Source organism: Pholis gunnellus (genome assembly GCF_910591455.1).
Source record: "Pholis gunnellus genome assembly, chromosome: 14".
NCBI lineage: Eukaryota > Metazoa > Chordata > Actinopteri > Perciformes > Pholidae > Pholis > Pholis gunnellus.
The window spans coordinates 14,061,181-14,087,769 of record NC_136541.1 but is presented as its reverse complement, the minus strand read 5'-3'; the positions used below and the strand labels follow the sequence as shown (position 1 = coordinate 14,087,769).

The 26,589-nt window shown below is 41.9% G+C and overlaps 1 protein-coding gene across 4 annotated transcripts; it reads left to right on the top strand.

Moving 5' to 3' along the window:
- Nucleotides 1–19: 19 nt before the first annotated feature.
- LOC306705633 (transcription factor E2-alpha-like) lies at nt 20–26,572 on the top strand. 4 transcript variants are annotated; one of them, XM_079172443.1, is made up of 20 exons: nt 20–305; nt 3,619–3,715; nt 4,096–4,168; nt 12,115–12,188; nt 13,041–13,116; nt 13,795–13,829; nt 13,991–14,126; nt 14,533–14,582; nt 15,934–16,033; nt 16,432–16,568; nt 16,685–16,841; nt 16,965–17,023; nt 17,136–17,214; nt 18,246–18,322; nt 18,468–18,641; nt 18,811–18,922; nt 19,061–19,148; nt 23,067–23,293; nt 23,767–23,895; nt 24,023–26,572. In XM_079172443.1, the coding sequence occupies exons 2-19, from the start codon at nt 3,662–3,664 to the stop codon at nt 23,886–23,888; spliced, it is 1,830 nt and encodes a 609-aa protein (XP_079028569.1). In that variant the 5' UTR covers nt 20–305; nt 3,619–3,661; the 3' UTR covers nt 23,889–23,895; nt 24,023–26,572. The 4 variants fall into 4 exon arrangements, with proteins under 4 accessions (XP_079028569.1, XP_079028568.1, XP_079028567.1 ...); XM_079172442.1 differs by lacking the exon at nt 23,067–23,293 and adding an exon at nt 20,176–20,414; XM_079172441.1 differs by having other exon boundaries at nt 19,061–19,193.
- The last annotated feature ends 17 nt before the right edge of the window (nt 26,573–26,589 follow it).

The following is a 26,589-nucleotide window of genomic DNA, read 5'->3' as shown; positions in this document are numbered from 1 at the left end:
ACTTCATTGGAACCGACAATGTGGAGGCTGTTAAAATGTCTACTTGGAAAATGAAATTGTTACATTTTCTCCAACAATAAGGAAACAGAGCGGCTTCAGCGTTATGGTTAGAAACGTGTTTTCAGTTTCGTGACGAAAACAAGAAGCAGACGAGTCGACGGGAGGAGTGGTTCATATTGTCTTTCCTCGTTTTCATCGAGCCCACAGTCCGGACCACGGGGGGAAGGATCCGATCCACAACTTTGTTTTTCTCTCTACTGCAGCCGTCGATTTCTCCCTGTTGGATGCCAGAAAATTGAATCCAGGTAAATATGTGTCTAACTATACATTCGCGAGAAACGCATGCATGTCAAACAGAAGTCGCCTGTCGCGTTGTTGCCGGAGTAATGATCAAGTTTTTAAGCGCATCGTTCAAGTTGTAACCGAGTGGCTCAGCCGGGAAAAGCGGGGTCTTGGATTTTCGTCCCTTCGGCCTGAGCGAGCTCGCGGCGTTCTTACAATTCGGACTATCGGCGGGTTATATGTGGTGGAAAAGACGTCTTTGTTCACTTCAGTGGGCCATAACGGTAGCTGTTACTACACATTAGCATATCGTCGGACTCAATCGGCTCCCCCAGGATTCATCTTTCTATAGTATGTCGGTTTTGCTAGACACAAGCGTATTAACGTTAGCCGTGAAGCGTTAACATCGATTTGTTTCATCTAACGGTGCAACATTCCCGGTTGTAGCTAAAATGGCAGTATTCTCCACCTGGTATCAATATGTGAGAGTTTCACTAATGTAGCTCGGGTCACTGTACTCGTAGGTTTAAAACGCAACATTGTGTGATTTTATAATGAAATCCTAGTTATAAGTGTAACTCTGGGGGTATTCTTTTTATTTTTTTTTTACCCTCCCTCCACCAACAGCACACCACTTTAACACGCAACAAGAACGCAGCTAAAGCCTTATTTACTCCATCTTGCTTCATTCAAAACACGTTTTTGAACAGTTATTTCAAGAATTCTTGACTTTTATTCTCATTTTGTCGGGTTCCGGCCTTTCAGCTGAAACTTTGGTGGCCCGAGTCTTTGTGTTCATTAGTGCCCCCATTCTGCTGCTCGACGTGGGGAGCAGGCAACAGGTTTTAAGGCCTTTTTTTTAAACGTCCCGCAGGGTTTAAACCCACCGACGACACACTAAAACTCTCAAATATCCCTTTTTCACGCTAGGTATGACATGTTATGGGGGGTATTTGTGCCTTTAAAACTTTTTTTTCGCCAAATGGGAAGGCCGGAGGTGGGGGTGCTCAAGACAAGCGTATGCAACTTCCATTTGTTAGGAGGGGCTAACACTTATCCCCCATTTTGACCTCAGCCCAGTGGAAGACAGGAATCACCACATTATGTAGTGCCAAAGTATTTGCGCTTGTTTTTATGTAATAACACGTTTCTCTTTAGTCGTTAATCTTTCAGAAAGTATTACATGTTACATTATTTTATTAGTCCCCCCCCCCCCCCCCCCATTAGTCTTGATGTTAGTGGTTGCATCCTTTTCGTGCCTTCAGACTCAGATGTAGATGTTATTTCACCTTTTTTTTGTGTGTGTGTGTTATCACAGTTTTACTTGATTATAAACAAAGTAGTGACATTACCTCCAATATTTCCAGGAGTATCACTGGTAAAAGTTGCACTTTAATGCACATAACATAGGTATAAAGTTAGTTGCCATGAACAGCTAAACTTAGTTAAGATAATTGGCCTTTTCTGTGACTAGTGCATCATTTTAGATTTAAAATGAATCTTCAATCATGCCCTGAAAATGATCCTCAGTTATTTTAGTGGTAGAAGTGAAATCATCCCGGGAGCATTTACATATGTAGCCTTCATGAGGTCATGACTCATACTTATCTAAAACCCCACCCACATTGTTTAAAATACTGTATGAATGTTGTAGTATTTGTTATTTTAGCTTTCTGTCCCCTTCTTGACTGGACTAACTAATTGCAGCAAAACAAACTATTGGACTAAATAAACATTTGGAGAATCTCACAGTGGTCGGCTTTTGTTGGTTGACTGCCAAATTGCTAATTCAATTTTGTATAAATGTTTGAAGTAAAAGTAATTGTTATACTTTAAGTTACGTCTTGTTGGTGACAGATCTCTGCACCCAATGGTCTCTATTGGCAACACAGTTTTCCAATGTCTTTTGTTTGACGGTGCATAGCATTTTGCAGTCTTGGTAATCAGACACTATTTGCCGGCACTCATGAGGTGAATATGTTGCATCAACATTTGCAGATGTAGGAAAAACATCGTTAGCCAGTTTTTAGGGCAATTAAAAGAGGTACACAGTTTCAAATCCTTTTTAAAGTGGCAACGCAAAAGTAAAAAACTTCAACAATAACATATTCTAGTCTCAGAAGTACTGCACTAACTTAAAGGAACGGTGGCCACAAGTCAACCCCCAACAACACAAACTCAACATCACTTACGTAGAAGTTTATGTGCTTGACAGCGTCACAGATTGCAGCCTCAAAATTGAATTCTGAGTATTATCAACACCTCTGAGCACTGACAAAATCATGACATTATGACTTCGCCCAGCTGGTATTTACCGCGGTGCTTTGTATTGCAAAGCGTCGGCTGGTTGGCTCGCCGTGTGTAGAAATGCTACTTATTTAGATGTTTTAACACACATGGCCTGAATCTGCATTTGATACCGGCTGGCCATACATTGTTTTTTTTTTTAGATTGATGTCCTGTTATTGCTCTACGGTTTTTTCAAAAGAGCTGTTAGAGCATGTTGGTATTTGAGGTAGAGGAAGCTGCCCGAGTCCTGCACCCGACTAACAACGAATGCACTGTGGCCTGCGGCTGAACCGTGGTCACACATGTTAGATGCGGGCAGGGGGGAAACTCTTAGAATGAAGTGGATTTCTCAGTACTTGTTCAATAATGGTTGATGGTCGCAAAAGAAGGCTACATCTAAAGCACCAATGTTTTCATTTGAAATAAAGATGATCTCATTCCGGGAAATGTTCTTAAGCGCGCTACCATGCCCGATGTAAACATTCACATGCACCCGCCATGGTCGGGCAATACCACAACTTTACTAGAAAAATGATTCCTTTCCTTCCGTCTTTACCCGAAACCAGTTGTTCGTGTAGGGCTGGTAACGTCGCTGGACACGGGAATCGTCGCAAAGCGCTTGAATAATAGCGCCCCCCCCCCCCCCCCCCCCCCCCGGTGGATGTAGGAAGTAGAAGCCTCATCCCCGTTACTTCTCATATTGAGCAAAGTGCATACTTTTGAGTCATGTGAAATCATTATTAGATGGACAATGGATATAGGTTTGGACACTGTCTGGAGTTGTTTATTGTAATACTATCTGAAGCAAGATCTCTTTTCTTATTCTCATAACTTTTGCCACCGTTCCTATTGGTTGTGACACCATTTTATTCATCAGCTTTATTGTTGAGTGATGGGCACTCAACAACGCCACTAGCAACAACTTGACAATGGAAGAGGCAACAATTCGGGCACATGTTAAAAACGCGGCTGCAGTCAAACTATATCTTCTGAACCACGTATTTGTAAGTGAAGATATACTCATATTCTCCTTACCTCTGCTTGTAGTCGCTTGCTGAGACTGAAAGGGCCGAGTTAACAGCAGCAGAGAATGGCTGCAGTGGAAACGGACAAGGAGCTCAACGACTTACTGGATTTTAGCGCGGTAAGATCTCTGAAAATTGAATTGAATGTGCATCCTGTACATTTCATTCTATGCTTGCACTTTTATGATTCTTCAACAGTTGTCAAGTAGGTTGAAATGTGAATGAATTATCAGAGGCTTTTCAGCGATTGCAGCATGCCATTTTCTTTTTTTTTTTTACACGAGACTGTTGTTGTTGTGTCACTTAAATGTTAGCGGTCACTCAGTGAAAGCTGAAGGTGTAGATTGCTTCATGCCTGTTGTCACTGCTGGCTGAATACGATGGGATACAGGATAGGACAGTTTGAGTTGTGTCATCTTTACTTGTGTGAAGGTTGATCAGGTGGTGATTCAAAGTCTGAGATGGACTGCAGTTAACAGTTTAATTTCTCTCTTTTCAGATGTTTGAGCCTCCAGTTTCTAACGGCAAAAACCGTCCGACTACTCTCGCTAGCAGTCAGTTTGGAGGTTCAGGTAAGACGAAAACAGATTTCTCTCTTTAAAAAAAAAAAAGAAGGATTTTCTGTCTTTCTCATTCACTTTTCTTTTGCCTCCAGAATAAATGAAATGCTCCATTCTTCTGGATTTGATTATCTTAATTAGAAGGGAAAAAAAAGAAATCCCTTTCCTTTCTCTCCCCTAAAGCTTCGTGATAGTTTGTCATGCTCTCTAGTACATCTCCTGAAAGTAAAGCGCTACTCCACCCTTCACTCATTCGTGGTGTTTTGAATGGTAATAGAACAGGAAACTGTTCCCGTTCTCATAAATTGTGTTTCAGATCACAGATTATTGGAAGAAACCTCAGGAAAATTGCCAGTTTATTTTATCTTATGTAGATCAAGCGTCATCTCCTCCGCACTCTCTCATCCTCGCCTTGCAGGTGTCCTTTCCTCACCTTCTCAGCTATTGCCTTTCAATCACTGATGGATAGAGACACAGGGCGGGAGTTGATGGGGAAACAGCCCAATTAATCTTCTCTGCTTACTCTGTGAAGAAGTGCTTTCCCTTGTCCTGCAATCTCGCACCCTACTTATCCTCTTCACATAACTCATTTTCACTTAGCGCCATGCCCCATCCTCATCATTAGCTTAGCCCATCAGATAGCCCAAACCGCTTCGGAAATACTCAATATGAATATCAGTTTCCTTTATTTTTTTTAATGTTTCTGGGGCCCTTTTGTATTGCCGTCATACACAAAAAGTGGTTAGCTTTTAAAAATGGCTTCCTGTCATTCGCTATTCCTACTGTAGCACATCCACCTTCTTCTGTCATCCTCGAATCTGTAGAGGTGCAGCGGTAATAGAAATGAAACAGGATATTGAAGCCAAGATGAAAGACAAGACAAGCGTTAGCTGGGTGGGGTTTGGGGGGCTCTATTTCTTCCATTCACTTGAGGGCCACTTACATGTTCCTTTGTTGGAGCAAGGTGTGTACTTACAAAAGAGACACATTGATGTTATCAATCCAACGGCTGCTCATGGCATTCTCCCTCAGGCTTAAAATTATACTCCTCTCAAAATCATTTTAGCATCAAACACACACACACACACACCCTCGCTAGCTGTAAAAAATAAATAAATAAGAAATGCAAATAGCTACTATGGTCTGCTTAAATTCATGTTATTTACAGTGGATTCCCATAGAGAGAAGTTTTCACAGCAGCAATGAGGTTTATAGAAACGTGAAAAGCATTTAAAGTATTAAACTAATGATATCTGGGAGCACAATAAGCAAATGGAGGAACAGTAGAGAAGTACAGTGGAATGCTGCAGTGGTACAAAACATTTCTTTAGAAGTTTGATACTTCTTTTTCCACTGTTGTGAAAAATCATTATCTTAATTATTGTTACTAATTGAGTGGCTGTTCTTAAGAGCTGCCACATTCTGGTCAATGGGTCGGTCGATACGCCATTGTCCTCCCAAAATCTCATTGTTAGGTTTAAGAAGATGAGCGCCTCTAAATCCATTATATTTTGGGGGGTGGAAGGGATGTGTGTGTGTGTTTGTGAGAGTGTGATATTACAATATAACAGTGTGTACGTTTTAGTGGCATCTAGTGATTTGTGGCAGGTTGCAACCAACTCGATAATCCTCAACGCAGACACCCGTCCTCTGCTCTGCTGGCTGCTTTGTCTCAGCCGGCAGAGAAGTTTACAAAAACAATCTTTTGGCCGATCGTGCATGCTGTGCTTGTGTAAATACACTGACTTCAACATAGTTTTGAATATTCGATTCAATATCTACAAATACACCTCCCTAAATGTTACACACTGTTCCTCGTAATGTGGGCAGGCGCTAATTCATTTAGGCTACCGGGTAGAGTGCACTGTGGCCATTTTGTTAATGTAAATGGTAACTAACACAATTGTTTATTCTCCTCATTGATCAATCCATTGGTTAAAAAGTAGGTAGAATTTCAGTCAACTGAGATTGTCTTTGGTTGACTACAGCCCTACTGTTCTCTGTGAAGGAGCAAATGGGGAATTTTTAACACCTTTCAAGCTGACAGAGGGTTAGTGTGTGGCCCTCATGTCTGAATGTTAACTACAAAGCATCAAGACCGGCTCTTTCTAAAGGTCAAAAACATGCCTACCAACATCTCTGAAGCTCACTTATTACATTAGATTCAATGTTTTATCTCATTTGTATAAAAACAGAAATATAAAAACAATCATTTGTGGTTTTAGGAGTAGTTGCATGCTGGACGCAGTGCTATCTGAAGTCTTATGGTCACAGTGAGGTTGCCAGGTTTGGTACCACAAACCCTCGACAGAGACCTATTCTAAAATCTGTGCGCACTCTCGGAAAGAAAGCATATTTCCCAAAATGTAAAAAACAATGTATCTTGCACAAGGCCCTACGTTTTGTTTAAGATACTTTGGCAGCGGGGTATGTTGGATGTTGGACGTGGCATATGTGGCTAAAAGAATAATTTAGAAGAAAAATGCCTGTCTGTCTGTAGTAACGTTGGTAAATGTTTTTCTGGTTACCTAAAGCCACGCTAAGATGTGTTTCAAAGAACCTGACTCTCTCTGTATTCCTGCTTTTTGTGGAGCAGCTGCCACGTGTTGTCCTTGTAGAGTCAGTTGGATCCCTTTCTTTGCCCCAGTATGGTGAAGGTTTGGGTCATGTGGAGGTTTAACATGTGTGGCTATGGGGAACCTCCTTTTGTAGAGTCTTTGGGGGGATGATAATATCTCTGCTCTGGTGTCATGTGTGCCTGTTCAATCCCTGTCACTAGTCAGTCAAAGTCATTTCACTGCACTTTCGTTTTTTGGTGACTGGAAACTGAGAATCCTACAAAGTATTTTTAAACTTAGGTAGGGCTGAAATGCAGAAGGGGAAGAGTTTGAAATTTGCATGTTTTTTTTTTTTTTTGTTTCAAATCGATGTGTTGGAGAATCAGAGACTAAAGGATGTTTAAGTCATTTACAGTTTCACTGATCTGACGTTTTCAGTACCGATCCGACACCGGTGTTCTATTAATAGACCGTGTGCCTCACTGTGTGGGCTTCACTTAAACATTGCGTTTCTAACTTTTTAAAACAAAATGCAACAATTAAATACTCTGATACAATTTCACTAAAATAATAAATCGTACACTACATCAATTTCAAAGCAGCAAGAAAATGGTCAAAACTTACACAGGAATTTAAATTCCAGTAAAAAAAACCCATAATAAATTTGCCCCATTGTTACGATATCCGATCCGGGTATTTGAGTCAGTATCGGCCCGGTATTGGTGCGTTCCCATTTCTAATGTGACTTCATACAGTGTCAGAACTAGGATGTATTGATGCACACTGGTGTGTGAGAGTCAGTGACTCCCAGGTTAAAACAACCAGGCCTGTGTTATTGTACATTGTTCAGTATTTCATTAACAGTGTTCACTCTCTTAAGATCTGACCTGACATCATGCTTTGTGTCTGTGTGACTCATGTTGGCAGAGGAAGGAAGGAGGTGTGTAGACAAAATGGAACATTCAGTTTTAGGTGCCCGGGGCTCCGTTCACATAAAAGCTGAGGCACGTCTGCAAGTTTGGTCAATGTATGTGCCGGAGTTTAGCTCATGAAGCCTGTGACTCAGGCTGGCTGTCTGTTTCCAGTATCTCTTCCTGTGTAATTACAGACTAGCCGTGCTCAAAGGGGCGTTTCATGCTGGGAGGAGAAGTGCATTGGGGTTCACCAGTGAACTTGTCTGATGTTACTCACCCTATTCTTTCATTTTTATTCCTCCCGTCCCGGTAGACTGTCTGAGTGGTGCGCTACTCAGGCTTTTCTAATGGTTTTTGGCTCTTCTGGTGTCGCTAATGGAAATCGTATAAATGACACAAGAATGTAAAGGGAAAAGTAACGCATTACAAACAGAAAAAAACACAACTACTAACTGAAGTACCAACTGAGTTAACAACATGTGTCTGAATCAAGGAAACCCTGCTGGGAATAGTGAGGAAGAAGAAAAAAACCACATATCTAATCCCAGTTCTGACAAAAACATGAAAATCAACAAATTATGATAATTTATAGAGATGTCTATACTGTCAAAAGTATTCACTTTTCTACCAGCGTATGGAAACATATTTATCCAACCACCTGAAATGGTTGCACTTCTCTAGTCTTCTAACCACTCAAAGCACTTTAACACTACACGTCATTCACCCAGTCACCACCGTTCATACACTCATTCATACACTGATGCTGCTACTGCTAGTGGTGCAACGGATTGTCCCGCACGCTTCGGCACACGTGTGAACCGCTGATTTAATTACACAGTTTACCTTAACCATCACAGTGTGAAATAAAGTTTTACTGACCTCGTTATCCACCGATATTCAGTAAAATATGCGATCGGGACATCGGCATTCATGCTTTATGTTTGCGGATCTCTGATGACGTTACATTGTAAACAACCAGTCTGTGTTTAAATTGACCAAAGGAGAGCGAAGTGGCTCATGAACGAAGGTTCCGCTCAGTTACATTGTGATGCGTTCAGGCTCTATTCAGTGAAAATCTATAAAACGGCTAATAATACATCATTAAAACTACTAATGACAAGATTTGTTTTAATCAATGAAAATACAATCTTTTATTTCCTAATCATCTGAGTTGTGTGCCTTTTTATGAAAAAACACTATAAATTACTTTAACAAAGTAAAAGTATAACATGTTGAATTTTTGATGGTTTACTGACTTCAGAGCGGTTGAAATCATTTTTGGAACGGTGGCAAAAAAGCCTGGAGCCTTGTGGACCAGCTGCTATAATCAAACAACAAAGGGATCTGTATCTGCCAATATGGATCATCAATGATCTGCAATTAGTATCAGCGGGGGAATAAGTGATCAGGGATCTCTAAAAGTTTTATATTTGCTCCCTTTTTTTCTTTTGCGCCGATCTGATCCGTGAGTTTGCACCACTACCACCTGCCCATCAGAACACGCTCGCATTCGTAGGCACAGCCTGCGGTGTGTGCCCCGGGACACATCGGCATGGACTAGCGGAGCCGATCCTCTGATTGGAGGATGACGCTGAGCCACAGTAACCCTGAAATGACACAAGCAAGGCTCAGGAGAACAATTTAAAGAGAGTCTTACGCATTGGAATTTGGAGGAGAAGACCAGAGAAGCCTAGTTTTATCGGGACCGCACCGATACGATAACTAAATGACCAAAACAGGTCAACTATACCATTTTCACATGAATGCTTTGCCGGCAGTTCCGTGTTTCAACCTATCTGATGAACAGGAAACAGAACGGGCCTCTCTACCGATCACTGGAGGCATCTGAGCTGCAGTACAATTGTGATGCTATTTCTTCTTCACTACATTTATTTATAAGTAAATAAAATACAATGTATTGTAACATAGTTAAACCACCCAAAAGAATAGAAATGAATAAAATTAGCTGCATTGAAACCAGCTATACTAATGATATGCTTCTTACATGTTACTGTATCACTAATAATAATAATCTAATATTTTATATATATATATATATAATTAACAACTAAAGAGCCCATTTGGCTCCACAGTAAATGCGTTGACTTTTATGCATTAATGGTGCAAAAATTCAAAATTCAGAGGGTTTCTATTGTCTCAACATGGCGACGCTGTGCGGGCGGCTCACAGCTAATGGTGCAAACAACAGCAATGAGCTGACGGAGCTAACGGTGTTTAGCTGAGAGGGAACTGAAGGGGGGGGGGGGGGGGGGGGCTACACTTCTGCTATGACGCTGCCGGTCACAACGGCATTATCAGCTGTAACCGCTGTACAAGCACAGGCACTAAAAGGCACGTGTGGGGCGGCCCGGCTATGTAAACAAAACATAGAGAAGCTCGGATTACAACACACACACACAGGAGAGCGACTCCATACTATACTCCACTATGTCTCAACATAGATAGTGGTTTATTGCTGCTATATTAATGCCCTGAATGTCATCTGGAGAACCGTAAAGTACATTTTCTTGATTATATACATACTTTTCTTAAGTACGATTTTGGATGCAGGACTTCCACTTAAAACAGAGTGTTTTTAAAAAGAAAGTGGTGTTTGTACTTTTACTTAAGTCAGATATCTGAGTACATACTCCACAATCAATGACAGCGGCTCAGTCAGTCTCTCCCTCCCTCATCATTAGTGAGGTAAGAACCTCTCATTGTCTTTCCCTCCCTACCAGCCGCCCCCCCCCCCCCCCCCCATCACTTTCATATATATATATATATATATGTGTGTGCTATTTCTATTGTTTTACTCTTATGGTTCAATCCACAATAGCTTTGTGTATAGAGGCACTTAAATATTATCCCGGCACATTAATAAAGAACACACAATACAGTGACCGCAATGATAGAACCTCCTCTGTAATCCTCCTTTTGTGTGGTTAATGTCATTATATGAAATTTCCAATTGATTAAAGGGAGTTTGCTCAGTTTTCTTCATCTGCTTATCATCAGATCAGTTGATTAGAAATAATTTACATTAATTTAAATTGCTCTCTACTGACTCCTCTTGGTGTGTCTTACTTCCTCTCGCCTTTATCCCATAATTCCACTCCTTCAGGTGTGAATATTCACATTAATCCTCCCATTATTTCCTCACACAATTCATTGATTCAATTAAATGTGAGCCCAAAGTCATGTCTTAACTTTAACACCTGTTCACCCTACACTCGAGTGCCTTGAAAAGGGTATTCTGATACGAGAGGGCTCGTGTGTTAGTTTTCTGTAAAGTGCTATATGCGCCGTGCTATTTGTGGAATGAAAGGTGACAGTTTGTGTTTCTCGTGCCTCAGTTCTTCTAAAGAGGGTAAAAATGTCTCGATAATTAGCTTTGCATCTTCTTTTTGTTTGACACTGCAACTAGCTCACTTAAATGTAGTATTGATAACACAACTGAAAACTGTAACGCGCTCTCAAACATTAAACATTAAATTGGAGCCTTTTCTTGTCTGGAGCTGCTGATTTTTAAAGCAGAAAGAAATGGTTCGTGCATTTTCTTTCTGGTCTTTTGATTGACGTGGAGAGTGACAGTCAGCCATAGAGAGGGGACGAGACATTGTCTCCATCTCTTATTCTGCTGGTGTCGTGTGTGTGTGTGTGTGTGTGTGTGTGTGTGTGTAGATCAGAGTTGTCACGGCAGTCTAGCTGCTCTCAGCACTGTGGACCCATCAGTCTGCTCTACTGCTGATCCTGTCATGATTCTAGCCCTCCTCTACCCCCCCCCCCCCCCCCCCTCCTCTCTCCCATCTCCCCTTTTTTAATTAGACAACAAAACAAAAATATGAATATTCATAGGCCCGGGCTTCATTAATATGCACAATTATGCAAATCAGTACGCAATTAAGCTTCAGCTTTCCCCCAGAGATGCTGTGTTGCAGTACGAGAGGAGATTGAGAGAAAGGGGCCGGGCAGGAATTTCTGCTTCACCAATCTTTAAAATCACTCCTTTTTTAACACGTTCATCTTTTCTGAAAGCTGTAGCGCGTTGGCCGGAGATAACGCGTGTCCACTATGTACGATTGAGACCTTCAGCGTGCGTCCTGTGTTAACACAAAGGTGTCGGCTTCATGCGAGCGAGTGGATGGGGGACGAATGACTGTTGCCATGGAAAATGTAAAGGAGTGGAGTGGGAGAATGAAGAATGTCGAGGATGATTCTGGGAACCTCATACCGGGTGTTAATTATTCAAACTTCCTACAGCTCATATCCACGCTATGTGACAGCGCTGTCACTATGCTGTCTCTGTGTGAGCTGTGAAGTGAGGCTCTTCAATTGAGGTTACGTTGAGCAGCCGGGAGAAAAACTGAATCAAAGCAGGTCAACTTCATCATTCTCTGAAGTTAGACTGAGTTTTGCCAAGCTTAAGCGACTCGCGTGCCTCTTTCGTGGGTTAATAGGCCTAACCCAGTTCTTTGTCTTACAGGTATGGATGACAGGAGTGGGTCCGGCCCCTGGGGGCCAGGAGAACAGAACGGTCCATCTTTCAACCAAGGAAGGGTACGTTTTATCTGAACTCGTAGATGTCATGCTATTGAGTGAAACGTGTATAAATGACACGATCACCTGAACTTGCGTTGTGCAAGTTCGGGTGATCGTGTCATTTATACCGCTCACACACACAAACACAATTTATAATATTAGTTTATAATATTTGGACCACCGATACAGCACCAGTTTGGTCGAGGGTAAAAAGTTCTACTCTCTTAGTTTGAAACACTTTACTGCTTTGACCAGACTCAGATTTGAGGAGAAATGAAGATATGTTCCACACGCAGGGAGACATTTGACTCGTGATCTATGAACAACAGCGTAAACATTTTCACACTGAATCATGAAGTAATGGTTCATCACACATTACACAATATTATGAAGCTCAAAAAGCCTTAATGTTACCGTCCAGATTCTTACTGATATGAAACAGGTTTGCATTTGTTGGAGCAGCAACTCGGAAGGGTTATGATCTCATCTCTACACCAATCAAATGACCAGATATTCTGAGTTCAACATTGGTTAAACTGGATTAATTGATTTTTATACCTTATGCAAATAAATGCATATTCCGACCAACAACATTTTTCATTAGATCCAATAAAATATAAGACATATTGGTATATTTGTGGGTTCCTATAGTAATCCTGTAGTTTCTGAAGAATCCCATATTCACCCTTTCATCCCAAAACAGTGTCAGACCTGCCTTAACACTAGGTATGGTGCACAGTCTCAGAGCCAAGTTGCATAATCTTTTTTTTTTTCTCTTTCTATTCACATGAACACACAACAGTTTCTTTGGGGCTTAATTTATTTGTATCTATTTTTACATCCCTAATGTCTCTGTTGTCTTTCCCACAGGGTTATGCAGAACAAGGCCTTTACAATGAGCAAGAGGGCATTGCCTCTGCCCCCATGTATGGATCAGGGATTGTTGGTAAGCTTTTGGTTGAACTAAGCTGCTGAAGCATAGAAACCACAACTTTTTTTTTTTTTAATAAAAACCAAAGAGAATCTAGTGTTTCTAATAGTAGGACTTAGTGACAGCAGAACATGCTGATTGAAATGCACACGTTTGTATCACTGGAGTGACCGAACCAACACAATGAGGTGTTTGTTTGAGAGGGCAGTCGTTCCTAGGTTGGACACTGATGTACCACTTTAGTGCAAGCCATATTTCTGCTTAGGTGGCAGTGGATGAAGGGAGCAGAGTAATCAGGGAGGATGTGGAGGAGGGTTTCTTTTTTTTTGTGTGTTGTTGTTGCAGTTTGTGTGTTCAGGGCAGGGTGTGGGGGGGGGGGGGGGGAAAGGGCACCCATGCACAAACAAGGCTGTCCCTTGGGACTATGGTAGCCTATAGCTCTCCTCTGTTTAACTGTCAGGGGAGGGGACAGAGGTTTGGCACAATTGCCCCTGAACCATTTATAATGGGCCAATTTGTTGTTGTTTTGCTGTCCGGGGCCATAAATACCACACATCATCATAATACACTCACACAGCAGATGGGAGGCCCCCCAAATGGAGAAAGGAGAATGACCAGATTGAGATTTAATACTGACATAAAAGCCCAATATTCGCGATCATGACCTGATTTTATATTCTGTTGTCCTAACAGGGAAGGCTGAGCGAGGACCATACTTTGCAGCACAGGTAAAGCAGTCGGACGCATCACCCCTTCTCTCCTCATGCTCTTTAGGGGAGACTCTGTCGCTTACTCAGTTTTCTCTTCCTGTATCATTCTGCATTTCCTGCCACAATGATTTACTTTACTTACTACAGAAGCTTGTGCTTTTTTTTTGCACCGTCTCTAGCCGGGCTTTATGCCCAGTGAGATGCCCATGCCCAGTCCTGATGCCCTCTCCCCGTCTGGCCTGAAGTCCAACTCCCAGTTTTATTCCTCCTATGAGGGAAGCAACTCTCGCAGGAGACCCTCACAGGAGCCCATTGGTAAGATTGTGAAGGATAGTTTCAAGCACAGTTGTTGAACATAGTCCTAAGATATCATTTCAGAAACCGTGTTCTTTGTTCTGATTTCTATTTATAGTTCTGTGTATATCCCCACTTCTCCTGCTGAGGTTTTCTAAAGTGTTTGAGAAATCTCACTTCTGCTTAGTTTTAAGAAAGTGAAATCACTGAGTTCTCAACGAGGAAAGTTATTGAATAACATCGGACTAGAATACCTTTTCACTACGTATTAATGAGCGGTCACAAGACAGATGGTTAGATTGGCTTAGCAGGGCTTCAGAAGGAAGGGCGCTATACGAATGAATCCCCGCATTGGTCACTTAAGTTAAAGCTTTTTGTGTGTGTGTGTGAATGCTTATGTGATTTCCCTCCTTCCTCCTCCCCTCAGGACCACAGCCCAAAAAGATCAGGAAGGTGCCCCCTGGCCTGCCGTCCTCGGTGAGTACTAGCATCAGGAAACGTTGCAGCCCTGAACTACATCTCGGCTATTGCAGTCGGTCCATGGGAGCTCATGTTGTCATGTTTTACGCCCCTTTTCACATACCATTCGGCATCTTAAGCCTCTCCTTGGCTGCTGTACAGGACATCCAGCTCTTACAGCTGTGCATCTACACCACCGAAATGAAAAAAAAAACGGAAAAGCGAGGGAAAAAAAGCAGCCACTCATTAACCCAGTCACTCATTTGCAGCATGTATTTATAGTGTGTTGTATTTGTAGGCCCTTTACTTTATGGCCACCGTGGATCACTGAAGGAAATGTATACTGGGCTTCGTACTCCACCTTATTTTTTTCCCTCCCACTCTCTGGACACTCTTTTTCTTCCTGTTTCTTCGTTACCCCCTCCCCCCCTCCTCTAGCCCACACCCTCCCTCCGCCTCCCTCCCCTTTCTTTCTCTCTCTCCCTCCCCCATCCCTCTTTCCCAGCTGCCAGTGGAGTTGGCTGCCATCCAGCATTCGGCAGATGGTTCAGTAATTAGGAGTGCATCTCTTCGTTCCCTCTTCTCCTCTCCCCTCTTTTTTTTCTCTCCTTTTCTCTCTGTTTAATCAAATTACAGAAGAAAACTTCAGTCCATTTGGATTTGAGTATTGCAGATGCAGTTTGATACTTGCTTTTCGTCGAGAATAGTGTTGATTGAGAATGTTATTGTGGTACAGAACATTGGTTCCTTACCACCCATTATACCGTGCACTAAATCTGACTGCATCTCCCATTGTGTGGTCTCATCTCGCTGTGTTAAAGAGTGTGAATTATGTATCTGTAAACCATTCTCAGTGTGTTTCTGTTCAACAGAATATAATGCAAAAGCCCTACAGACATGGGAGACGGAGCCCAATAAATTCACTGACACTGCATATTCGATACATAATGCTCAGCGCTCCAGTCTGCAGAAATGTTGCAACAGCCTGTTTATTGAATTAAGTAGTAAAACCGGATCGTAAAAATGGATTCTAGCCTAGTAAGGAACACATACTTTTGAAGTGCTGTGTTTAATTAGGGATTTAATGCTTTTTTTTAGGTGGTTTTTTTTTTTTTAGTTTGAAAACTTAACTCAGGTACAGATACTATTTTATGGGGAAATCAATTGGTGGTCATCCCAGGAAGCTCCCAAGGAACTTATACGTACGAGTATCTCAAAAGTCTTATATAGTATCTGCTGCATGTCGTTCATGCAACGAGTAAGTTCCACCATGTAGTTTGCTACTAGTATTATCGGGGTTTGTGACAAAGTTTACAACCTTATTAAAGCTTATTTTCAAGCTTATTTTCTTCTGTGTATCCTTTTGTAGGTTTATGCATCTGCCTCAGGAGAGGATTTCAACAGGGACAATGCTGGCTACCCGGTCTCCAAGGCAGGAAACGTCTTCCCACCACCATTCTATGTGCAAGGTCAGTCAAAACAAGACCTGCCTTCAGAGCCTCCCCTTGTTCATTGTGTTGGGTTGAAAAGTTTCGTCTGACACTTTTTGTTAATGGGGGGGGGGGGGGGGGGGTAAATGTATCAGACACAAAGAAAGATAATTATATTCTTTTACAGCCATGGATGTGACATTAGGTCCCCACAATATCCGTAGGGAAGTCTGGGTGAACTTAGGTGCTGTAGCCGTATGCTAGTGAACACCCTATGGTGCCTGAGTGCTGAATAGTGCATTACAGTTGAATGAAGTCATCACGGTAATGTGACATGTCTCATATGTGGCCTTTATTGTTTTCTCATCTCCTGTGGCTGGTTATCCTTCGCCCTTCTTCCTCCCCCTCCTCCCCCCCGGCTGGATGCCCCCTTACAGAAGGCCTCCACCCGCCCTCTGATCCATGGGGCTCTGCCAGGTCGATGGTTCAGCCTGGTTATTCTGCCATGCTGGGCAACTCCCCCCATCTGAGCCAGCATGCTCCCTTCACTGCCCTCAACCCCCAAGACAGACTGGTGAGTTGTGCCTTCTCCCTTTGGTCTTGTTTTTCTATGAAGGCTTAAGAAGTTCTTAGACACTTTTTGACTAATGCATCATTTTGTAAATCATTTTTTGTGTCTTCGCTTCCCAGAAACGGCAGCCACTGCCTCTCTCGCCCCAGAACTACCCCATGCACGGCAGTGAGGTGAACGGGACTCATCCCTCTAGCTTCCACTCTGGCCCCCACTCTGGCCCCAGCAGCTTCGGAGTCCCCAGCCACACACCCCCTATGGCTGACCCTATTATGGGTAAACCCTTTAATGCTTGCTCTTTACTCCGTGAAAAGTGCTCTTTATGTTTTCATGCAACATTCTCACGCATTTATTGAGCATAGGATCCTCAATTGAAATGCTTTTTTTGTTTCCTAAAAGCCAATCGAGGAGCAGCACCTGGAAGCTCAGGTGACGAGATTGGGAAAGCCCTGGCATCTGTAAGTAATAATGAATCAACACAAGAAGTGTTATGTATTATCATATTTCTATCACATAATGATTGTAAGGGAATATGTTGCATTGAATTAAAAACATTCTTCCTCTGTCCAGATCTACCCTTCAGACCCACACAGTAACACCTTCCCTCCGTCTCCGTCTACTCCCTCTGGCTCTCCCCAGGCGGTTTCAGGTGAGGGAATAGCTCCAGTCCGGTTTTCCTGAGCTGTTTTTGTCGTTGTGTTGATTCAACACAGGGTCCTTCCTGTTGTGTATGATCTTTAAAAATGCATTGTTGTTCTATCTAAGCCATATTTTTGTTGAAATTTCTTCAGATTTTTAAACTTTGCAGCAGTTCAGGAAATAGCTCACAATGGCACTGTCATGTAAATCGTGGTGCACCATCCAAAGATTAACACACACACACACACACACACACACACACACACACACACACACACACACACACACACACACACACACACACACACACACACACACACACACACACACTATCCAAATATAACTTATGAGAGAAGAAATGAAAATACAGTAAACATGTAAAATGGGGTGGGGTCACACTTCCCCATTTGTCTCTGCATTGAGTCCATGAGTGACCTCATCCCACTCGTCAAATACTGCTGCAGGCACAAGGTGAGAGAAGAACCAATGTGTGAGAAGATGATGATCGTCGAAATGAAAAAAACTTCATTGAAATGATGGATTTGATTCATACTTAAGCCAAGTGTTGATGACAAATGTATCTTTCATATTACTTGTTTCATAGCTCCATCACATTAGTTTCACATGTTGCAAATGTGAAACTGTCATCCAGTGTTTCATAATGTTTATAGTTAATACTATAGGATAGTATTGACGTCTGCATTTAACACTGTGTGTACACGACAATTAACATAAAGGGTTGTATTTGTTTTAGCATTTGACCAACATGATGCGACAAGCTTAAGCCTTAGTTGCATCAATCATCTACTCTGTAGTGTTTTTTAGTGAGACATGAAAAGCTTATTTCCAGGAGTGGTTCCTGTTGACCAATCCAGCACTCATCTCCCTGTGAACACGGGGGCAATATCCATTTTTAGATAAATGGAGTATCCGCAAACATCCAACACTGAGCGTGGGGTCTTGCTTATGTGTTAACACATCCGTATCGGGCAATGAGGGGCAAATGTACTCAGCAAAACCATGTGATCTTATTTCTGCTAGGCTCTGCATCACAGTGGACTCGGTCCTCTGGTCAGGCCACACCTTCACCCAACTTTGAGGGTGGAATTCAGTCCATGGTGAGTCAACATGTCTTTTCTTTTTCATGTGAGGGAAGCGACAAAAGCTTGTTGAAGTAAATCACAGAGGCAAATACAGGATGCTACAGTCCTTGGTGCGTAGCCTTCTGCCATCTCATCGTCCGTTATTCTTCATTCTCTGTAGCCGAGCAAAATGGAGGACCGTCTGGACGAAGCCATCAATGTTCTACAGCGTCATGCCAGCGGACAAGGAGTGCCAGGCCTGGCTGAGATGCACAATCTGCTCTCGTCTGGCTTAGGGTTACCTCCAGGCTTCACCAGTGCAGCACTTGGATTGGCCAGTCGCCTGCCTGGACTGGTGAGATTAATTGATAGCGGCACAGAAAATCTATCCACAAATGACAAAATGAAATGTGGTATTTCAAATTAAAGTGTGTGTGAGCGGTATACCTGTTTTGTTGCTCTTACGCTAGTACCGCAAACGTCTTGCAAGGTCATTAAAACGCTGTTTAATTGTTGTCCTGAAGATGTCTGGTCTCCATGAGGAGTCTGCTGGTCTGCCCTCTAGTGGGGGACTTATGCAAGGTCACCACGGCCCCACATCTGTCCAGCCAGGCTCTCAGCCTGAAGGTTTCACAGGTGAGTCTGTCTGTTGTTTTCTACACTCGTGTCAGAAAGGACGGTAGTACTTTGCCAACATTGGAGGTTAATTCATATTTTTTGGGGGTTTTATACGTTCTCTTATCTGGTATCCTTGTTTCTGAACTCCCGGTGCAGGCCTGTCTGGTAGCCTGAAGCGCTCCAGTGGTTCTGATATCAAACGAGAGGACAAGGAGGACGATGAAAACTGCTCAATCACCGACAGGTCAGAGGATGAGAAAAAAGACATGAAGGCTCGCCTGGGAACAAGGTGTCTTAAACCTTTTTTTCCACACAAGATTTATACTCTTTTATCACTGCATGAGATTTCATGGCATAACATGCTGCTGTGGTTTAAGTATAATACGTGTCAAGAAAATGGTCTTTCAACCTTTCTAGATAGGATTCTTTATAGTAAATCGCTTATTTAAGTCAACAAAATCAAAACGGGCAATAATTCATTTTGAAAGGACTTCAGTTGCGCCCCAGTCTTCTCTTGCATGGTAAGAGAGACTGACCAGTTTTATTTATATATATATATATATATATATATATATATATATATATATATCTCGCTAAATCTGCTTCACCTGGATTGTTAAAAGATTAATCTTCTGTTAAGTAGGATACCTCACTAGCTGGAGCTGTCATTTACATTAAAAAGTGTAAATGGACAACATAACAACATAACCAAATATAACTATCGGAGACCAAACATCTGAATCTACATCCAAGAAGAGTTGTGGCAGAGTGAAAAGATAACTCCTTTTCTAAATCTGACATCCTTGCAGGCGTAACATCATCTGTATCAGATATAAAGGTTCATGAACAGAAAATGCACTAATCTAGTAGGCAACGGTACAGACAAAAGATTTAAGGTTTAAACAAGATCAACTCTTCATGCAATGGGACTTCAACCTGAAAGTAATTAAATGACAGAAAAAAACACTGCTACAGTTGTCGATCACATTATCTTACATGCTATAGTTTGTTAGCGAGTTTCATTGTTAATGAAGTTAAGTTGCTATTTGGTCAAAAACTGACAAATTGCCAAGACCAAACCCTAATGTTACCTACCTTTGTAGCAGTGTTTGTGATTGTCATGAAGTGACTCCGGAGTTGTATCCCTCTACATGTGGAGTTGACATTACTAGGAAAACACATTTCACACCATAATTGGAAACTTATCATCAGTGAACTGTACGCATACTTTTGTTTCATTTCCGCCTCATCTGCCATTGGCTCTTTGCTAGTCTGGATGATGAGGAAGACGATGAAGATCTACCAGTGGAGGTTAAGGCTGAGCGGGAGAAAGTGAGGAGGATGGCAAACAACACCCGTGAGCGACTACGTGTGCGGGACATCAACGAGGCTTTTAAGGAGCTGGGCCGCATGTGTCAGCTCCATCTGAGCCACGAGAAACCGCAGACCAAATTGATCGTACTGCAACAGGCCGTTAACGTTATACTCAACCTGGAGCAGCAAGTTCGAGGTCAGTGGGTGTCCAGGGAGGAAGGAAGAGGAGGGGAAGGGCCTCCTTTACAAAATCAAACTCCCACACGGCTTCACTTCCCAGCTCCTTTCATGTCCTTATTTCAAACCTTTTTGAAATTCCTTGTGGTACTTCATTCGACTCCACTTGTGTTGGTAAACGCATTGGGCCTCATTCACTAATATATGCGTAGAAATGTTCTCACGTGGCAAAAAAACAAACGAGTGCACACGAAAAAAATGACCATCGGATTCATGACATGTGCTCACCTGCCAGGCGCGGGCCCGCTATTTGCAATCAGCATACCGCCACATCCTCATTTCTCTAAATACGGAAATATGTTAGGCTGGAGGATTATCATGGAGGAAGTGATGTTGTAAAAGAGAGAAGCAAAGCACTTTAAAAAATACAAACTACTATAGACATTGATATAATAATGTGTTGGAAGGCAGAAAAGGCAAACAAAGCGTTTCCACGGGAGTGACGGCGATAAAAACAATTTAAGAAGACACTTGAGATGGCGGGTGTTGGATGTTGTGTCCCCTGAGAGACGGAGTGTGGCTCAGGTAAAAAGAAAATTAAAATAAATGGTTTAATAAAGTTTATGAAGAGAAATAAGGGAACAGGTGGAGGAGGACAAGGACCATCTGATTTGTCATAATCCATAAGTGGAATATGTCAAAGAAACGAGGGTGAAAGTGACTTTCACCAAGATGTAATTAGTTCATAATTGGTACATAAGTGCTGAACCAAATACTTTGAAGCTTCATTCATAACGACGTTGACGTTCCAATTATAAATCAACGTTTCAATGCTGCGAAGCTTCTTCTTTTGTTGCACGTCTATTCATACTTCTAATTCTGTATTTGGCACAGTTGCAGATAAAGATCAGGCTAAACTAATCTTATTAGTATTATACTATTTGTAGAATTGGATTTCAGTGGTGGCTGCGTTGTTTCCGACTCCTGCGAGTCAAACATTTCCAATAACTCCCTAGCGTTATTGAACTGACATTCAAACCTTCATTCTAAAACCTCAATAGAGCTTAGAAATATACAATATATTTGAATTATGACAATTGATCAGGATGAAAGGGCGTGAGTTTCATGGTTGGTTAATACATAAACTAAGGGTTTTAAATAACGTCTATTAGAGCCTTTTTTAATGAATGTGGTGTTGGTATGAGATGCAGACAGCCGGCCGGGCCTTCATCGGTCTGAGACGGCTTCTAAATTTGTCGGCAGAGTAAGAACGAAGTCATGCTGAATCCTGGATGTCAGCGTAAAGCGTTGGTACAGTTTAAGCACAGAATGGTGCGTACAGTTGGTGAATGAGGCCCGTTGTCCCTGCTCAATACCAGTGAGTCAAAGCACATTTTTCAGTCCATAAAACGTCTCACTAAAGTGAGGGCATAGCATAAGGAAATTAAGCTGTGTGACTGTTTTTTAAGACATGCCCATTGTTCATCTTCTAAGGTTCTCGTCCTCTGGTAACACATACAGGACTGCTGTTTGTCCTGATGCAGTATGTGTTGCCATGTCTCATAATTGGCCGTCTGTTTCCACTGTGAAAATGCTTCTGTGTCTCTCCGCCTTACCCCTCCGACTGTAGTAACGCATCTTTTTGTGCTCATTTGCTTTCTCCACTGTTGCCTCATTAAGCAAATTCATAATTTCACGTTTTATTTTTTTATTTTTTCAACCTTTTCACTCGTAGTGTACCTGTCTGTTCACTGGCACCCCGGTTAGCATGAACGCAGGGCTGTCAGTAGTTTGTGCATTAACCTGCTTTGTTGCAGTGTCTGTCTCTGTGCTGCATGTCACAGCCCTTTAAAGCATTCACCCTTCTTTTTATTTATTTTTTTAGACAAACCTTTTCACTTCTTCATTCACTCCCCTGTCCTCTGTCATTTTCTTTTTACAGATATCAACAGGGACCTCCTCTTCCTCCCATTCCGATAAATACATCTACTGCTGATGTATTTAACATGATGCCCTCAGTCTCTCTTCTCTGTGTCTCTCTACTGTGGGCTCTTTCTATGTTGGCAGAGGGTGTTGCTTCCTCTCTCCCTTTCTCTCTCCCTCCTCATAACTTCTCTCATTCTGCTGGACAGTCACCAAATCCCCTCAACTTCCATCCTGGACCCCAATGACCAAATTGAAATGTTGGTTGGTTAGATTTCAGGACAGATTAATTAGACCCGGCCGCTCGGGTTGACCGTCGTGTCTTGGTTTGAGATCGTTTGGTGTCGCGCTCGCTCAACCCACGACACTTGATTGACATTACGTTCATTCATGTTTGCAAAGATGTATTATTTATTATCTGTAGATCTGCGAAAAAAAACTGTTCCCTCCGCTCGCTCTCCTACACAGCCTTACTCGACTGGGATCTTCTTCAGCAATTCCACTGTTCTCATCTTGGGTGTAGAGCTTGAAATTAGCATCATACATAAAGAAACAAAGCAAAAAATGTAGCAACTAAACAAGGATTCTGTGTAGGAAAACTTCAATAAACAAGTTTAATAGTCATATCATAGGCTTAAGACTGTATAACTGCGGGTAGAGGGAGAACGTCTAGCCGAGGTTCAGCCAGGGATGTCATTTGGGTTTGTTAACCAGCCCCTCCAACCCCCACTTCTCCTCCTGGCTGCAGTGTTGCCGATGAGAACCTGACTGCCGAGGAGAAGGAGCTGAGGGAGCGTGAGCGGCGCCACGCTAACAACACTAGGGAGAGGGTGCGTGTGCGCGACATTAACGAAGCCTTCAGAGATCTGGGCAGGATGGTTCAGGTCCACATGCAGACTGACAAGGCCCAGACCAAGCTTATCATCCTGCAGCAGGCTGTCCAGGTCATAATGGGCCTGGAGAAGCAGGTGCGAGGTAGGTCAGCCAATACAGGAAGGTCGGATCCACATAGACAACCAACCATCTCTTATCATAGCTGGACAAGTTGCCAGTCATTCACCCACAGGGACCTCTCCTCTTTGATTTTGATCGTACTTACTGTGTGGCATTCACTTTGGCTTTCTCTTTGCTATTTGATCGTATCACTTTTGAAAAAAAAAATTAAGAAAAATGGAGAAGAAGGGGAGTCTATTTGAGGAAGTATATCCCTGCTTTTCTGCCAAACGTCTGCAATTCTCGTCTTTCTTTTCATTTTCTTGTCTTGCTTTTCCCATTTTCTGTTCTCCCCGTCTGCTGTTGACCTTTTTTTTTTTTTTTTTTTTATGTTCAAAACTCTACTTTAATGTCTTAATAGATCTCTAAGGGGGAAGCATTATGATATAATCTCAAGAATTCCTAGTCCTCTTCCCTTCCTGTTTTTAACTTGCATGTTGGTCCTTTCTTCAAAGAGCGTAATTTGAACCCAAAGGCCGCCTGCCTCAAGAGGAGAGAGGAGGAGAAGGTTTCAGGCATTGACCCCCAGATGCAGCTTGGCGGGGGTCACCCTGGTCTTGGAGATGGACATATGTGATTCTCAGGTCAGTGTATAGAGTTTGTACTGTGTGATTTGTGTTGCGTTCCCTTGCACAATAACATCATGAACAATGGCTTGTTTTGTATTATGTGGAAAAAAATGTTCATTGTCTTTTCTCCTTTCCCTTCCAGTTCCTGTTGATTGTACAGCCCTTAGAACACGTGGCCTTAATCTATCATTGTCATGCATCTCAGTGTGTGTTAATCAACTTTTGGAAAGCACACACGCACACACCTCATTACTGACAAAGCAGGTGGCCACATTCCTGACTATGAATACAAACGTAACAAGCACACTCTTGCAGGAAGAGGGAAAATGTATTAATCTTAACAAGACAACACTTTGAACCGAGGACACCGGTTTGGAGACAGTGGAAATTGGACATAAGGACATTCTTATGATCATGTTTTTGTAAGACATTTTGAAAAATTGCTTTACATGTTGGGAGCAAAACTTGTTTGGATCAAATGAAACCCTTTGGATCAACTGCTTGTGTAAGCAGAGTTAGGATTTGTATTGTTGGATGATTATTGGCATTCCCATCTGAAAAGCAGGTCTTACATTCTTCACAGGCAAAGAGGGACACCCGGGTTTATATCTTATGATTGAACAAAACCTGTTTAAACATGTGCCCAAATGAGGCCTAATGCATAGTGTTTCATTAAGATAAGAGAGCCATCGTTATTATCTTCTTACGTAATGACTGAATTACAGAGGTAGGTCTGGAGACATCAGAGACTCCTTTCTTTGTGGTATGCTGGTATTTCTGGATGTCATATTTTTTATTTTTTTTTATTTCTTGGTTTGGCTCCAAAAGGAGCCACAGTCACCAACTCACACATGAGTTATTCTTTAGTTCCTCTTTTTAACTGTGGCGACTGCTGGAGAGAGAGAGACCCTCCACTGACGCAAGCAAAGACTCGCTCCGAACCCAGGAACCACAGTGACGTTGAGTCAGCTGTGCTCCTGCACCGCCCGACAGGTTGGACTCCAGCGTATATAGATGTCACTCTCACTGCCCAGCATCATGAAGTCACTCTCCGCCTGCCCCGGTCAAATCATACCTAAAGACTCTGTTACAGCACGGTGAGCTTACTAAACTTAAGTCTCTGAGCAATCTGTATTCTGGTAAATCACATTTTGCCAGAAGAGAGAAATAATTGAGCATTGAAAGGGATCATGAGTGTTCCTGCTACCCTGTAGAGACTTCACTCGGACTTGTTTTGGTTGTTGCTGTGTTGAGCATTTGGTGTTTTTTGTTTTTTTTGTTTTTATCCCCCTTATTTTTTGAACAATTGCAAAGCCTGTTGTAAGGATCTTCCTTTTGTAGAATTGATTTATCATTGTTTTTTATTGGTTTGTTTTTTTTACTTTGTAAGATAGTTGTATGAGTTTTGTTTTTATCATTTTGGAATGCTCTTTCTTTTTTTGTTTACGTTGTTTAAATGTAAGACGACTCTCAATTTAGATTCCAGGAACAAAGTGAGGTGTTTTCTTTTGTGCCAGGTGCTTAGAAATGTTAGAAATGACAAACTTATCTGGCTGTAACATCACATGTTGTGATATTGCTCTCTCTCTTTTTCCTTTTTTTTTTTTTTTTAAATGCATGTTTGAAAACAAACCTGTCATGCCAGTTGTAATTGGATTGTTCTGGTGTTTGCGACAGTTTTCTTTCTTAAATGAAACACAATATTTTTCTTCGGCACACTCCCCCTCTGCTCTCCTCGGATGTCCGGCTCTCTGAGGAGCTTGTTGATCAGTTTGGGGAAAGGGGCGGAGGGGGAGGTCTGCACAATCTGCAACACAATTCACTGTTTCATAATGATATGAAGCATATAAAATGAATCAAATAGGGTGGCCTTAGTCATTTTCCTGACTTTGGGAGTTTTGATAATGGTTACTCACCAGTGCCTGAATACTTCTCTGCTACATGGTGGATGACGTTGCATTTGATGATTTATAGGTTGTACCTTTTTATATTACAGATGTATAAAAACATATATACTTCAGTAACATCTGACAGTGTCTCAGAACATCTAAATGAAGAATCACACACGCTGACTGCTTCAGTGTGTGTGTCATTAAATGTAAGATGACTAATAACCCGGTCTTCAACTTTGACGCTGAAAACTACTTAATATGTTTCATCTTTTATGTACTGATTTTGTTAAGTATAATTTTGTCCTTGACTGGCATGTGCATTGATATGTATGTACAGCTGTGATATATCAGCTTTATCATTATAAGCTGATACTGATATGTAACAGTATTTGGTTTTCTACCTGTCATTTTATCCCAAATCTTGCCCCTCGGACTAGCCCCAACCCTTATTTTCTTTGTCAAGTCACTCTAACCTTTCTGCAGAAAAAAAAACGTGGTGTTGTTGTGATATGAAAAATCTCTACTAAAGACTTGTACTTTTATTTCTTTACATGAAAGATATGTCTGCAGTATCCAAGGATCAAAAATGCACCTGATATCCTTTGTTAACAGACCCTTTTTGTCCTCTACCACAGATGACCTGCTACAAATCTCTCTGTCTTCACTCATGTTTGGGGACAACATCTATGTAGGCTATGTCCTCAAAGTGCCTCCAGTTTCCTATTTTTTATATATAAAGTAGATATAGAGAACTGTTGTGTATATAACAGTAATGTAGCAATAAATGTGCCATTTTTAATAACAAACACCACGTTTA

Bases quoted from the DNA above. Each gene is read 5' to 3' on its own strand.
- LOC306705633 (XM_079172440.1), top strand. From the start codon at position 3,662: ATGGCTGCAGTGGAAACGGACAAGGAGCTCAACGACTTACTGGATTTT. The intron at 12,189-13,040 runs GTACGTTTTATC...TCTTTCCCACAG, and splicing joins CATCTTTCAACCAAGGAAGG to GGTTATGCAGAACAAGGCCT. The intron at 13,830-13,990 runs GTAAAGCAGTCG...CACCGTCTCTAG, and splicing joins GACCATACTTTGCAGCACAG to CCGGGCTTTATGCCCAGTGA.